General features: G+C 46.9%; 1 protein-coding gene across 10 annotated transcripts in view; it reads right to left on the bottom strand.

The window, feature by feature from the left end:
* Positions 1-14,802, bottom strand: part of ADAMTS17 (ADAM metallopeptidase with thrombospondin type 1 motif 17) — a 420,881-nt gene that overhangs the window by 277,858 nt on the left and 128,221 nt on the right. For all 10 annotated transcript variants that reach the window (XM_058542337.1, XM_058542333.1, XM_058542327.1 and 7 more), the window contains one exon: positions 3,896-4,068. In XM_058542337.1, coding sequence (XP_058398320.1) covers positions 3,896-4,068 — 173 coding nt within the window. The remainder of the gene's footprint in view (positions 1-3,895; positions 4,069-14,802) is intronic.

Below are 14,802 nucleotides of genomic sequence, written 5' to 3'. Positions count from 1 at the left end.
GACATTCTGCTTTCATTCACTTTCTGGCCTTGTTAGACTGGCCAAGAAACCCCAAGGACAGACGACTGAAAGGCTAAGTGTTACTATACACATGCCATACGCCCTTCATCATAGTGGCATTGTTCTTATTAGGTCAGCCTCATCAGGAAACATTTAAATCCAATTTAACGTGGTTGGCCCCAGGTTTGCCCTCAGCAAAATGATCTGGAGCCTTCAATGTCTTAAGCAGCTGAAGAGGAGCGAAGAGTGTTGAATTAAAGCCAAGCATCACAACCACTCAGCCTCTGTCTTTCAGTCCTTACAGCCCATGGAGGGTGGGGAGGGCGATGTTCCCATGTACAACGCCCCTCCCCACCTGTGATAAAATAGCTGCCCCTGCCCAGATAATAAATTATGAAAGATATATCAAAGTAGGAGCTTTCTCTTATTACTACTTTAGTTGTTGTACGGAATGTTTACTCCTTGCACTTGTCCCCAGGACAATTAGAAAAAAATAAAGGAGATGAAATTATCTGCAGATGAAAGAGTCTGGGGTGGAGCCAGGCCCACCAGCCCTCCTCCAGGGCTACCTCTTGGCAGTCTAGAGCACTGAAACCCATCATTAACCAGCCACCGGGAGGACCTGGGTTTACGCAAAGGAAGAACACAGAAATATTCCTCAGAAACCATGGCCACACACCATTAAAAGTTAACAAAAGCAATTCCACTTCTGGGTATATACCCAAAAGAAGTTAAAGCAGGGACTCAGATATTTATATATCCATGTTCACAGCAGCAGTAATCATAAGAGCCAAAAGATGGAAGCAACCAAAATGCCCATTGATGGACAAATGGATAAACAAAATGTATGTACAATGGAATATTATTCAGCCTTAAAAAGGAAGGAAATTCTGACACCTGCTACAACATGGAGGAACCTTGAAGACATTATGCCCATTATGCTAAGTGAAATAAGCCACTCACAAAAGGACAAATACCATGTGGCTCTACTTATATAAGGTACCTAAAATCATCAAATTCATAGATAGAAAGTAGAATGGTGGTTACCAGGGGCTGGGGGGTGGTGGGGTATGGGAAGTTAGTGTTCAATGGGTACAGAGTTTCAGTTTTGGAAGACGAAGAAAGTTCTGGAGACGGATGGTGGTGTTGGCTGCACAACTATGTAAATGTATTAAATGCACTCAACCGTACACTTAAAAATGGTTAAAATGGTATACTTTATGTGTTTTTTACCACAATTTAAAAAAAAAAAAGAAACCTGAAAAAAGGGAAGGAAGGAACAAAGGATGGAAGGCAGGAAGGGAAAAAATGTTAATGCAACTTCCAGAGTTTATGACTTTGAAAGGGAGGGCAACTAGGTGTTGTACCCACAGAGGCCATGTCTTGAAAAGAGATCACTAGCCGAGGGTCCCCTGGGGGTGCACACTGCTGGTTTGCTTTGCAGAAGAGCCCATCCTGTGAGAAAGTCTGTGGGTCCCAACAGTCACTCACCATGAAGACGCTACTCTCAAAGTGCTACCAAAGCAGCCTCAGCTTTAGAGCACAGCATGTCTGAGGTGGGCGCGGGCAAGACAAGAGGGAATTTCCTACAAATAGGTATGTGTCGGGAAAGCCTACCTGACAGAGGAGGAGGCCCGAGTCTTGTCTTTACAGCAAGCAGGACCGCTGTGAGGCTCACAACGCCCGTCAGCCCATGGTGGGTTCACAAGCATCTATATTCCCGTGGCCAGTTAGGGAGAGGCTTGGCCTGATGGCCATGGCCCCACCAGCAACTTCCTGTGTGACCTTGGCGATGTCGCCACCTCCTTCCTCTTGGGCCTTCTTCAGCCACATCTCCCCCGACAGCATAGCCCACGGCCTGTTTAACCTTGCCCTGCCTACTTACTCCCCTTCCGTAGCCACACGACCCTTTGCTGCCAGGCCCAGAGCACTCTGTGCCAAACCCCTGCCTGGCTGAGGAGGAGCAGGCTCAGAACCATCTGACACCATCTGCCAGCTCTGCGGTCAGTGGCAGAGTAGGGGTCCTGGTCCAGGCCTGTCTGAGCCTAAACTCCACACTCTTAACACCTGTTCCCCTTTCCCTCAACAAAGTCCTCCTTGACACTGATTCCACCTAGCAAAGCTCTTGTCTCTCCTCTCCCTCAGCCAAGATTGTCTGCAACTGCTGCTTCTACTTCACTTCCCATTCTCATTTCGCTCTGCCCCTGTCCAGCTTCCACCCCCAACAATCCCTAAAGCTATTCCTCCAGGGACCTGGCTGTAGCATCTGGCATTGTTAACCAGTGCCTTCTTGCACCTCTCACCTCCTTCCTTAGGGACAACCTCCTTCCAGTCTGTGTATGCCCTTCTGCCAGCTCCTCATCCCCTGCCCTGCCCCCCAGGATCCACTGGGCTGTGTGTGGCCAGCTTCTCTACCCACCCAATGTGCTCCACCTGGACAACGCTGCGAGCTCCCAGCTCTATGCTGATAAGCCCCACGCCCTATTTCCAGCCAGGACCTCCATCCTGATCTCCATGGGGAGCTCGAATCCAGCTTGTCTAGAATTGAACTTGTCATGTCCCCAAACACTCTGCTTGTAGCCCAGATGTACCCTGGATTTCTCTCACCTCCTCTTCCTGCCTCACCAAGCCCCACACCCTACCAGTCACCAGTTTCTGTGGATTCTTCGTCCCAGCACATCCTCCTCTCTGTACGACCACCTCCTCCATCCTCACTCCTGCCCTTTAGTTCACACATATTCCATTCCCGATGCTCCTTCTTGCCTTTTCCCACTCCAATCCACCCTGTGCACAGCTGCTGGAGTTGTCCTCCTGAACATCACTCTGGACACGTTCCTCCCCACCCCTTCCGTGGCCCCAGCTCTCAAGCTGTCTTACCTGCCTTCCCCAACCCGACCCAGTCCACATGTCCACCCGTACCCCTAAGGCTCCTCCACTCCCTGCTGCAGCTGCATCCCACCACCAGGCCTCCCCCAAATGCAGCTCCTGCTGCACCCTCTGTGTGACCTGCCACCTCTCCCCTAATCTGGCAAACACTTACTCCCGCTCAGCTCAAGGATCAGCTCTCTCATGAAACCTCCATGCTGCAGGATGATCACTCACCAGCCTTCCACCTGGACCCTGGTGGTCCCCACAGGTATTTCTACTGTTAACATGGACGCTTTATTCGTTGTTGATACCACTGCCTTCTGAGGGAAGGACCAGGTCTTTTTTGCACTTGTATCCCCAGCACCTAACACAGTGCCAGGAGGTCTTCAAAAATGCTTGTTAGGAAAGCAGATAGATGGCTGGAGTTGGGATGTACTCAAAGATGCTTCTGTGTCTAAAATTTGAGGAGTGCAGCCTCTCTCCCACCCACCCATCAAGGGAAGCACCTCTATCCCCACCCATCAAATCGGATGTAGACACAGACTCCTTCCTTGGTTCCCTCCACTAGATAACCTCTCTCCCCTTCTCTCACCAGGCCCTCACTGCACACAGCAAGCTCTGTTTACATGAAAGTTTGGTCATGATTCCTCCTTCTAGACTGCTGACTCCTTAGAGCACAGACTGGGCTCACTCACTTTGAATACCCCTTGGATGGGTCTCGCACAGAGCAACAGTCTTAGAGGGCCTCTGGTAAGGAGTGGCGGGGCAGAGCTCAATCACTGGGCAAACCCAGGCACTGAAACACCACACCAAAGTGAGTCAGTGGGCGGGCCCTCTCCCACGGGGACGCCCACAAGCCCCCTGACCTTTGCGCAGCCCAGGGGTCATAATGCTGTGTGTGCCTCTATCCCCCAACCCAGCTTCTTCCTTAACTGAGGAGAAGATGAGGACATAGCACCCACGTCCCAAGCACTCATCCAAGAGGAAACAGAGCCCACCAGGGTCAGAACCCTGACTCCAGACTCACCATGTTCATGACGGTGAGGATGAACCTCTGGGCAGCCTCTGCCCCGTGGTACTGCACCATGTCGGCATCGGCCACCACCAGTGTCTCCACCGTATGTTCATTGGTGAGCCGGATGGCATTTCTCCGCTCGCGCCAGTCTCGCAATGGCTTGCCCCTCCTTGGCTTCTTGTTTTCTAAAAAATAATGGAGACATTCATGCAGTCCTTAGTGTATTGATTTCCAAAACCATACGGTGAACAGGCCTTCCGTTGAGGCTCCCCAAGAGAATGGTCAGTCTCAACTGGCCAGTAGATGGACCTCCACCATCACGGGGCGAGTTTCTGAGTTCGCTCACTAGAGGCAGAGCTAACAGGCAGAAGCAAGAGAGCTTGGGAGGCCAGACACCAAAGGGCTCACACCCATCCACCATCACTGCCGAGGAGGCAAATGGGACCAAACATCACGGAAGAGAAGACTTGTCCCTCAGAGGAACCTGGAGAGCAACACAAAGTCTCTGGAAGAAAAGGAAGACTGGGCCAGTGAGGAGGGATCAGAAAGTGCCTCTGGTCCCACACATCGATGGACAGCTAATCTTCGACAAAGGAGCCAAGAACATACAATGGAGAAAAGAAAGTCTCTTCAACAAATGGTGCTGGGAACACTGGATAGCCACATGCAAAAAAATGAAAGTAGACCCTTACCTTACACCATACACAAAAATTAACTCAAAATGGATTAAAGACTTGAATGTAAGACCTGAAACTATGAAACTTTTAGAAGAAAACATAGGCAGTACGCTCTTCAACATCAGTCTTAGCAACATCTTTTCAAGCACCATGTCTGACTGGGCAAGACAAACAATAGAAAAAATAAACAAATGGGACTACATTAAACTAAAAAGCTTCTGCACAGCAAAGGAAACCATCAACAAAACGAAAAGACAACCTAACAATTGGGAGAAGATATTTGCAAACCATACATCAGATAAGGGGCTAATCTCCAAAACATATAAAGAACTCATGCATCTCAACAACAAAAAAACTAACAACCCAATTCAAAAACGGGCAAAAGACCTGAACAGACAATTTCTCCAAAGAAGATATTCAGATGGCCAACAGACACATGAAAAGATATTCAAAATCATTAACTATCAGGGAAATGCAAATCAAAACTACAATGAGATATCACCTCATGCCCGTCAGAATGGCTATAATTAACAAGACAGGAAACAACATGTGTTGGAGAGGATGTGGAGAGAAGGGAACTCTCACACACTGCTGGTGGGAGTGCAAACTGGTGCAGCCACTATGGAAAACAGTATGGAGAGTCCTCAAAAAATTAAGGATAGAACTACCATATGATCCAGCTATTCCACTGCTGGGTATTTATCCAAAGAACTTGAAAACACCAATGTGTACAGATACATGCACCTCTGTGTTCATTGCAGCGTTATTCACAATAGCCAAGACTTGGAAGCAACCTAAGTGCCCATCAAGGGACGAATGGATAAAGAAGATGTGGTATATATACACGATGGAATACTACTCAGCCATAAGAAACTATGAAATCCAGCCATTTGTGACAACATGGATGGACAATAAGGGTATTATGCAAAGTGAAATAAGTCAGAGGGAGAAGGTCAAATACCATGATTTCCCTCATTAAGCAGTAGATAATAACAACAACAAACAAACACATAGAGACAGAGATTGGATTGGTGGTTACCAGAAGGGAAGGGGGGAGGGAGGAGGGAGAAAGCGATAATTTGGCACAAGTGTGTGGTGATGGGTTGTAGTTAGTATTTGGGTGGTGAACATGATGTAATCTATGCAGAAATAGCAGTAGCATGATGTACATCTGAAACTTATACAATGTTATAAACCAATGTTACTGCAATAAACAAAAAATCTAAAAAAGAAAAAAGTGCCTCTGGTCAATGACAGATTTAGCCAAGGCTTTCTGAAAGGGCTACACCCACTGCTGATAACTGGGACCAAGGAAGCAGGGGGCCAGGGGACAGGACATTCCCCAGCAGGCTGACATTCCAGAAACTGTTCTGAGAGTCATGAATAAGGAGCCTTAAGCATGAGCAGGCACAAAAGCATTATTTCAAAAAAAACCAAAACATAATCATAAAAAAAAAAAAAATCACATGACACGTATATCCAGGCAAAGATGCAAGTTTGTCCTTTCCTCACCACCAGGAGGGGTTATTAGTAAACTTGTGAGTAATCCTCTGCTGACTCTTTAAATAAATGGATTCCCTATAAGACCTTACATTGCTAAACAGCTATTTTAATTAATCTGAGCCCACGTCGGAATGTCTGAACACTCAAAGCTGCTGTGAGGACTGACCTAGTCTTTGTTGGTGGAAACACCTCTGACCAACCTCAAAGGTTGATATGAATAACACACATCTTCAGAATCCAAATGTGAACAGAGAGGTAGTTCTTTAATTTGATAGCTGTGATTTCCATTTTTAGCACTAGCCCTTAAAGCAGCCATCTCTGCTACAATTTCCACGTGGTAAACGCAGCCTACATATGCACAAACTGGCTTCATAAAGTGACCCAATCATTTCAGAGCCCAAAATGCACAATATGAAATAATCTGAGATATGGGTCATAACACACAAATAAAAATACTCTGTATGATGAAATTTACAGTTGTGAAAAAATGGAAAACAATCTAAATATTCAACCACAGAGAAAGCCAACCATGTTTTGTAAAATAGTACAGAGCCATGAGAAGCATGTCTGTGAAGACTATTTAGTGATGTAGAGAGGAGCAGATATAAATCTGTATATACAGTGAAATCTCAATTTTGCAAAGATTTTACACACAAGTATCTTCAGGCCCCAATGATAGATAGGTAGTTAGACAAGTAAATGAGTAAATAAATAAATAAAGAGCTAATCAACCAACCAAGGAAGAACTTAACTAAAATGTGAATGGTGTGTGATATATGATCTTCATTTTCCCTTTTTTTCTCTGTATTTTCCAAATTTATACAATGAACAAGCATTACTTTATTTATTTAAAGTAAATATCATCAAGCTTGAGAAAAACACAGAAGTCACTTTTAAACTCTAAATAACAAAACAGAAGGCATGGGGGAGCAAAGTATGTCATCTGATTTATCACAGAGATGCAAAATGAAAGGCGTAAATGTCTTGTCAGCCTCACAGGATGAGTGCCTCCTCACCCAGGGCCAGACCCCCTCCATCAAGACTACCAGGCCTCAATTGTGGAATAAGGGAAGAAAGGGTCTGTTCTAAGACAAAAGGCAAGGTCTTAAATGGTACTGCCTTTGCACATGAGCAGAATGAAAGAGGTTCCTTGTTGAGGATCTGTCTATGAACCTACACCCACATTCATCAACCAGTCAACTCTGAACACAAGGGTAGGCGGAACACCTTGGGTGATCTCCAAATTCTGGGCTCAGTTTGCTTGCCAGGTGCTCACTGCCTGGATCAGGCCAACCTGTCCAACCTGGAATTTGTGATAAGCCATCTCACTCCCATTTTAAAGCAGCAAAAGTGAAAGGCCACCCAATTGGAAACTTATGTTGTAACCAGCACACCCACATTCTCCCAGGCAACGAGCCCCAAGGCAAAAGGTGCCTCGGCTCTTCTCAAAGTCAGTATTTATAACCCATCTCTTAGAATCACCAACTCATGTTCTCATCTGCAGATGTTCCCCACACTGGCTGCTCAGTATGTGTTTTCATACCTTGTCACATATTTTTAGGTTCTCCTATGGTAAGAAATGCATTTTCAGCATGGCCTAAAGGATGCACTAGTAATATCTCTCTGGGAGATGGCAAGCTCAAACATAAAAGAGCTGAGCATCCTCTAAGAAAAGTAGCCCATTACTTCTAGACCAGAGGAGCAGGTCTCTCCGGGACATTTAACATACCAAAATCCTGCACTGAGCATCAGTCTTTCAAGTCTATAAAGTAGGACTAATAGGACTCTGATGGACCTTGGAGAGCTAATGAACACGGTGTCATAAAGGGTAAGACGCTGTGGGTTAACATATGCCCAGAATACTAAGTAACAGGTAAAACACAATGGTCAGGTGTTCTGTGGCTTTTAAAGGGTTTTCACTACAACTATCTCATTTGTTCCTTTCATTGCCCCCAGCCTGGGCATAGCACTAGGTGGGAAATAAATACTCACTGAATGATTGTATGCATGAATGAGTGAGCGGAATCTCTATTTCCCAGATAACAGAGCTGAAGTCAAGCATTAGGCAGTGAGGAATCTGGCCCCAGAACCCAGGGCTTCACCCCTCAGCTGTGACTCTCCCCACCTACACTGCCTGTGTGTGAGAACATGCTCCTCACAGCCATCGGAGCTTACAACATAAGGGTGAGAAGAGCTGCAGAAAACTCAGCAGGAAAGGATTCTGTGTCGAGCGTAATGAATTTGACTTCGCTGCCGCAGGCTGCAAGACTTGACCAGAACACAGCGCGCAGCTCTTCTGTGCAGAATTCAGTGATGCTGCTCCTTCCGGTTGTCTGGTCTCTAGCTTGTTCCAGGCCCTTCGGCAACACTAGCATATTTATCCCACACGGCTCCCCGACGCCCCCTGGTCCCAGCACACCGTCCTGCCTGCACTCCCCTTACTGAGCATGGCTAATTGGGGCTGTCATGCCGGAACCACACTAGGCTGACTGGTGACTCTGAGACACACCCAGTGCTCTGTCCTGTCCCCACACTCAAGAGCCTGAGAGGCCCCAAGCCTTGATTCATAACACCAGCAGTCAGATGGGTTTCAGGACCTCAGAAGTTTTCAGATTTTGCAAGGCAATATGGTGTGTGTGCCGCATATCAAATACCACTTTCAGTGAGGTCTAGGCCAGCACACCATGATCAAAGGCACTACTAGTTCTGCAGTGAAATCAACAAAACAGTTAAGACACTCGATAGGCTCATGTCAGTGCACATCAGGCCTTGCCACAAAATGAGTGTCAAAAATCCTGGATTTTGGAATTGCAGATAAGAGGCCAAGGATCTGTATTCCCTTTCCATGCAGGGGTGGTGGCAGAGGGGTACAAGGGGGTGGAAAGGGTGGGAGGGTGGAGGGAGGTTCACCCGTCTCCTCTCTCCCCACTCCCATGAACCACTCCACCAACAGAGCTCTGGCCATCACTTTTGACAATTATTCCTTTCCTACAGGGAGAACAGAATCATAAGACATTTTTATCTTTTAATTCCCTGAACTGCATAAATGAACACTAACAGACAGTTTCATCAACACCCATATTCACAGATTATAAGCATCTTAGAAAGTAAGAAGAAAAACACCAATTTCAGAATAACATGGGTGCTGGATTTAGACCTCACCAGAGAGGTCAAAGTTCAGGCTGAGCAGGCGTGCAGCCCTCTGGGGGGCCCTCCAAGCTCAGTAATCAGCCATCTCCAGCTACTGTGGGAACAAGAGAGGCAGCCCTCACCCTGCTGAGGAGGACAGACCACAGCCTGTGAGGCCCCAGGCCCTCTCCTGTTGTCACAGACTCCAGGGATCATTCCCAAGTCCAGCCCAGCAGTTTCTTCTGCCAGCACATTGCTGGAGTTGGTGCTGACTTGGTAGATTTTCAATCTCTGGCTTCACATTATTTTTCTTACATTTATTTTTCCCTTTGTCCCAATTATCCATAAAAAAAAAAACTTGCATCTATTTACGCAAGATACCCCAATCTGTTTGGAACAAGATGAAGAAGAGAAAAAGACAACAGAGAAACAAAGGACATTCTAAGTGTTGTACTTTTAGAATATTTAAATTGCTATTTATGCTAAGAGTTTTGGGACTGTTGAAAATGCTGAGCAAACACAGAAATTGTCATTGTAGTTACTAGTTTTGCCCTTGGTAAACTAAAAAAAATCTCAGTTATGAATTATAAAGCTTTATACGGAATAGATGTTCCTTTAGTTTCACAACAATAGATTACTTAGGTATTTACTAGGGAAAAACAACACATAGATCACAAAATATTTGGTGTGACAGTTCAATAGCCAGAAGGCACCCCGGAATTACTCTATTTCCTGCCTCACAAAAAGGATCCTTGCATCTGCGATTCCACCAATGTCATTTCCAGGGAAGACCTCAGGTTATTCTCTGTGCCAAGGGAGAGGAAAAACAAGTCTCTGCCAGCTATAGAAGCTGAGAGAGAAAACAGACGTGGTGGAGGAAGTGGAGGCAGCGGCCCAAGGGCACTGGGCACTTGAGAGGAAAGGCAGAGGGGGCGTCAGGCCAAGAAGACAAAGACCGATGCCACTGCCAGGAACTAGGTACTGGGTGTCCAACGTGCTTAGAGAGTTAATGGGAAGATGCAGACTTAACCTAAACTTGTCATTCAAACCAGAAACATACACATTTCCCCCACACAGCACTCAAGGTCCAGAAACAAGAATGTCCCCATCCCAGGCACACGGGCATAGGGGACAACCAGAACAGTTGCACTAGGGAAGACTCCAGAACCAGACATTTTCTTAGGCACACTGACCACAGGTTTCCTCCAGCTCTCTTGTGGGCAGGCAAGGGCAATCCCATCAGAAGCCCCTGGTGCCACTGTGATGTGTTACGGTCACAGATGGCCACCTGTCCCTCACCCTGCGGCACACACTCAGTGATTTTAACCTAATCCCCTCTGGTCTTTACAAGTACTGGAGTGAGAAGTCCCTTCCAGTGCTGGGAGAGGGGTTCCACACTGGCAGGATTGTGCCTGGCCATGGCAGTGCAGGCCCTGCTGCCCAGACTGAGCACAGCGGACAGGGCACTCTTCACCCCAAGGGCCACAGAGGCCTCCAGATGAGCGGCAGCAGATGACGACAGTTCAGAACAGGGCCAGGGTTGGGGACAGACCAGAAGGTGTGCCCAGCTCAACCACAACCAGCCAGCTATGGGATGCTGAGCAAGCCACAGAACCCTTCTAAGCCTTATGTGACCATCTTTAAAATCAGAATGATCATATCCACCACATAGGTTTGCACAGTAAATACATGAGATGCTTATTGAGCTCTTAGGACACTCTCTGGAATGTAATAATTGTTCAATAAATGGCACCTTTATTACAATGATGGTAATGATGGTGGTGGTGGTCAGGTAGCCTAGTGGTCAAGGACATGGTTTTGGAGATAGAATGCCTGGATTCAAATCCTGGCTCTCCAACGCCTTTTTCTGACCTGAGCTCATCACTTGCCCTCTTTAGGCTCAGATAACTCACCAAGGAAGCAGAGGGAACAACAGTTTCTCCCTTACAGGGCCACTGTCAGGTTTAAAGGCGATCCCGGATGTAAGCCCTTAGCAGAGTGCTGGGATCACAGTAAGGGCTTAGTAAAGCTTAGCTCAACTGCTCATAACTATCTTTGTTCTTCTTCGAGACTGATGAAGAATAGGGCTCTGGAGCCTGCAGCTGGGGTGCCCCAGCTGTGTGACCCGCAGGTCATCTAAATCTCCTTCTCAATGCTGATGAGGAGCAAACGAGCCAGCCTCAGGAAGTGCTCAAAAGAGCACCTGGCAGGAGCAAGTGCAGAGGCGACGCTGTGAAGAGACCTTCTGCAGTAGGAAAACAGTCCTTCACAACCCATAATTTGGGTGTAGATTTCAGTTTTTAGATAAGATTCCCCCCAGAGAATCACTTTAGTTAGAATATTCATTTTCACACCTTATTCCTCTGGAAACAATGGGCTATCTGAGGGCACACTCTGGAAAGTTGTTTCTAGGGAGCAGTTATTGCTTCTGAAGGCTTTGTGGATGAAATGCACCAGCCACATGTGAGCGCTGGGGATGGGTGGTCACACCTGAAGGCTAAAAACAGGTCAACTCACACCTGCCATGCCAGCGCTCTAAGGAACACGGTCTCTGTGGGAAGGTCTCTGTGTGCTTCCCAAGGCTGCAGCCAGGGTCCAACCACAGCCCCCAGGAGCCAGGCTACCGTTCCCCACAAGGGGTGTTATGTGTGGGACAGTGTACCCACTGCCAGTGACAACAGAAAGGAGGATGACAGGCAGCCTGAGTTAGAAAGAAGATGTGAGATCACAGATGGTGACACTGGCTTCTGGAACAAGACGGGTGCTGCTCGGCAGGCAGGGCCCACTCATTCACTCGGTGGCACAGCCTAAGAGAAGCCCCCAAGAGAGCCCAAGGGTCTGTGGGTCCCACAGCCTGGGCTGGCTGGGCTTCCATGTAGGACAAGTGGATGAGATTTTTGTTTTCCTTGTCTGCACCTGCCACCTCAAAAACTAATTCAAACCCAGAAAACAGAAGTAACCGTGGGAATGGCAAAACCTCTCAGATCAGACTAAGCAGGAGTCTGGAGCTCTGGGGTCCACCCAGCTTGCCTGAGAGCCCCCAGGCCAACCACTACTGGTGGGGGATCTGGACAGGCAACCTTGAGGGGCTTGGAGTGCCCCCCGAATCCTCTGCTCCCCAGCTCTGCAAAATCCGCAGATATTGCCATCCCCTTAGTAGTCTAAGGTGGGTCTATGCTCGCCTTCTGGGCTAGACTCGGAGCTTAAGGACCCAAACACCACCCTTGAACCCACCACAGCACCTAGCACTGCCTGGTACAGAGGAGGAACCCAAGAATTACACTTGGTTGAATGAATTTTTTTAAACTCTTTGAAATTTCTAATTAATAACAAGATTAATTTTTAGAGAACTTAATATAAACATCCTGAAATTAAATTCTCACAAGGTGCTTCCCCCCCTAAGGAGGCGGTGGCAAAGCTCACCATGAGGAGCCCAGCTTCGACATCCCACAGCGCTGGCTGCAGTCTGCGGATGGACTTCCAGAGCGGCTGTGGTGAGTCTCTCATCTATAAAACAGGGTGATGGTTACTCCACTCTCTTAGGGTGGATGTGAGGAACAACTAAGATGCATGCTGGGCCTCTAACATGTATAATAACACACCCAAATCATGCTGCTAGTCTTAGTTCTATCCTTATCATTACAGTACTATTATTTCTGTTAACTATTAGGGTCTAAATGGTAATTTTTACATTTTGCATGACCCCAGAACCAAACAGTGAACCTGGATGCTTTTATGCACTCTATAGGGTCTGATTTCTCATATTATCCATCCACCCAGAACCTCTAGTCTAGACACTCACCAACCAAATTGTTGCCTTCGATATTTCTTATTGGGCAGGGGGCATGAAAGAATGTCTCTAAGGCCATCCTCAATCATATGACAATAAATTAAAGTTATAAAAAAAGTAACAGTTTCAAGAGGAGTCAAGGAGTGGCCTGTAACTCTTGCTCAACATCCCCATGTAATCTCCCAACATTCCAGAGGGGGTAATATTTTAATCATCAGAAACACGATAGAACTTAAAATATGACTGTATATGAAATCAGCTATTTAAACCACGAAACATTAATGACATTTCACATAGGATGGAAGAATGAAAATCAAATGTTTTTCTTGAAAATGGAAAACAGCATGAGTCCATCTCCTTCGTGGCGAGACCGACCCGCCACAAGCAGGCTTTCTGTATACAGACCTCCACTGCCACACCAACGCTTTCTCAGGGCACCAAAGCCACCACTGCCACAGCATGAAAAATAGTAAGATGCGTGGTTTCAACTGCATGTCCAATAGCTCCACTGTCTCTTGTCATTAACTTTCCTAAAATAAGCAGCCATGGGATGTAATGAAAATACCTTTAGGCTGGAAACTGGGAACTCTGGATATTTACCTGGGCCTGATCTTGATGCCCTCGAAGGTGTCACTTAACAGAAAGATCTCCATTTCCCATGCACCAGTTGTCTTTTGTCTCCCAGCCCTCTCTTCTGCACTCTGCTCTGGGGCTGGGAGCCTGCAAACTAGATTTCCCAGACTCCCTTGCCAGCTGGCTTCCTGTTCAGCGCTGCCAACAGGTGTGGCCAGAGGGAAATCAGAAGGTAGGAGATGGGAGGAAAGGGCTCCTTGTGTTTTCAGCTCAGAGTGGCACTGTTCCTGCAGTACTGGGCAACTATGGCTCCAGCCTCCAGCTCTTGGGGCACTCCCAGCTCAACCTCCCCATCCCCCAGAGGTACCTCTGTAGGGACACCAGCTTGGCTACACCTCCTTGATGGTTGAATGCCCTCTCAGAGGTCTGAGCTCCAACCCCACAGACCCTTGCCCCAAGCTCTGTGGTCCTGGAAATGTACCTCTTCCCTTTTCTTTCCCCAGCCCTTGGATGAAAGCTATTTCCTAGGTTACCTCAGCTCCCCCTTTTGCTCACTCAGACTTTGACACTGATGTAGACAATTCCCTGTGTTAAATCCCTCTGTTACAAATACCTAGCATGGCTTCTGTTTTCCTGACTAAGCACAGACCGATATAGCCTAAAATGAGAGGGTCAGTCCTTAAACTACTTTCTATATTTCATTCAAGCCTCAGGGATTCTTCCCAGTTCTGGACCCTAGGATTTATTCCGTCACCATGGAAATACTAAGATATTGGATGTGCACTTCCACACTGCAGAACACTGCCAAGGACAGGAATGCTGCCCTACATTCTGAGTCACCATTTACCAAAAAAAAAAAGAAACCAATCAATAGGGTGCCCTGTGAAGGAAAAGTAAGCATCAATGCATGTCACAGATTTCTCAACAACCTATCACTGCCACATCCAAGGACCTGGGGACAGTGCTTTACAGATTCAGAGTCAACTTGGGAAAAGCACCGAGGAGAAAACATGAACAACCAGTGAGACAGCACTGGGTTTTCAAGTGTTTTTAAGTTTGCACACACACAGACTTACAAACACTGTGCTTTCCAATGAAATTGTCAGGTCCAAATAATTTTCTGGTCACTTTTTTTCTTTGACCAAAGCAAAGGATCTGCTTATAGAAAAACTACCTTTTCAACTGGAAACAATGGTTCCACGTGTGCAGAAGAGCTCCTAGCCAGGTAAACTCTTTGGCAGCTATAT

Source organism: Diceros bicornis, chromosome 5 (genome assembly GCF_020826845.1).
Source record: "Diceros bicornis minor isolate mBicDic1 chromosome 5, mDicBic1.mat.cur, whole genome shotgun sequence".
Taxonomy (NCBI): domain Eukaryota; kingdom Metazoa; phylum Chordata; class Mammalia; order Perissodactyla; family Rhinocerotidae; genus Diceros; species Diceros bicornis.
Note: the sequence above shows the minus strand (reverse complement) of the source record. Positions and strands in the feature narration are given on the sequence as shown.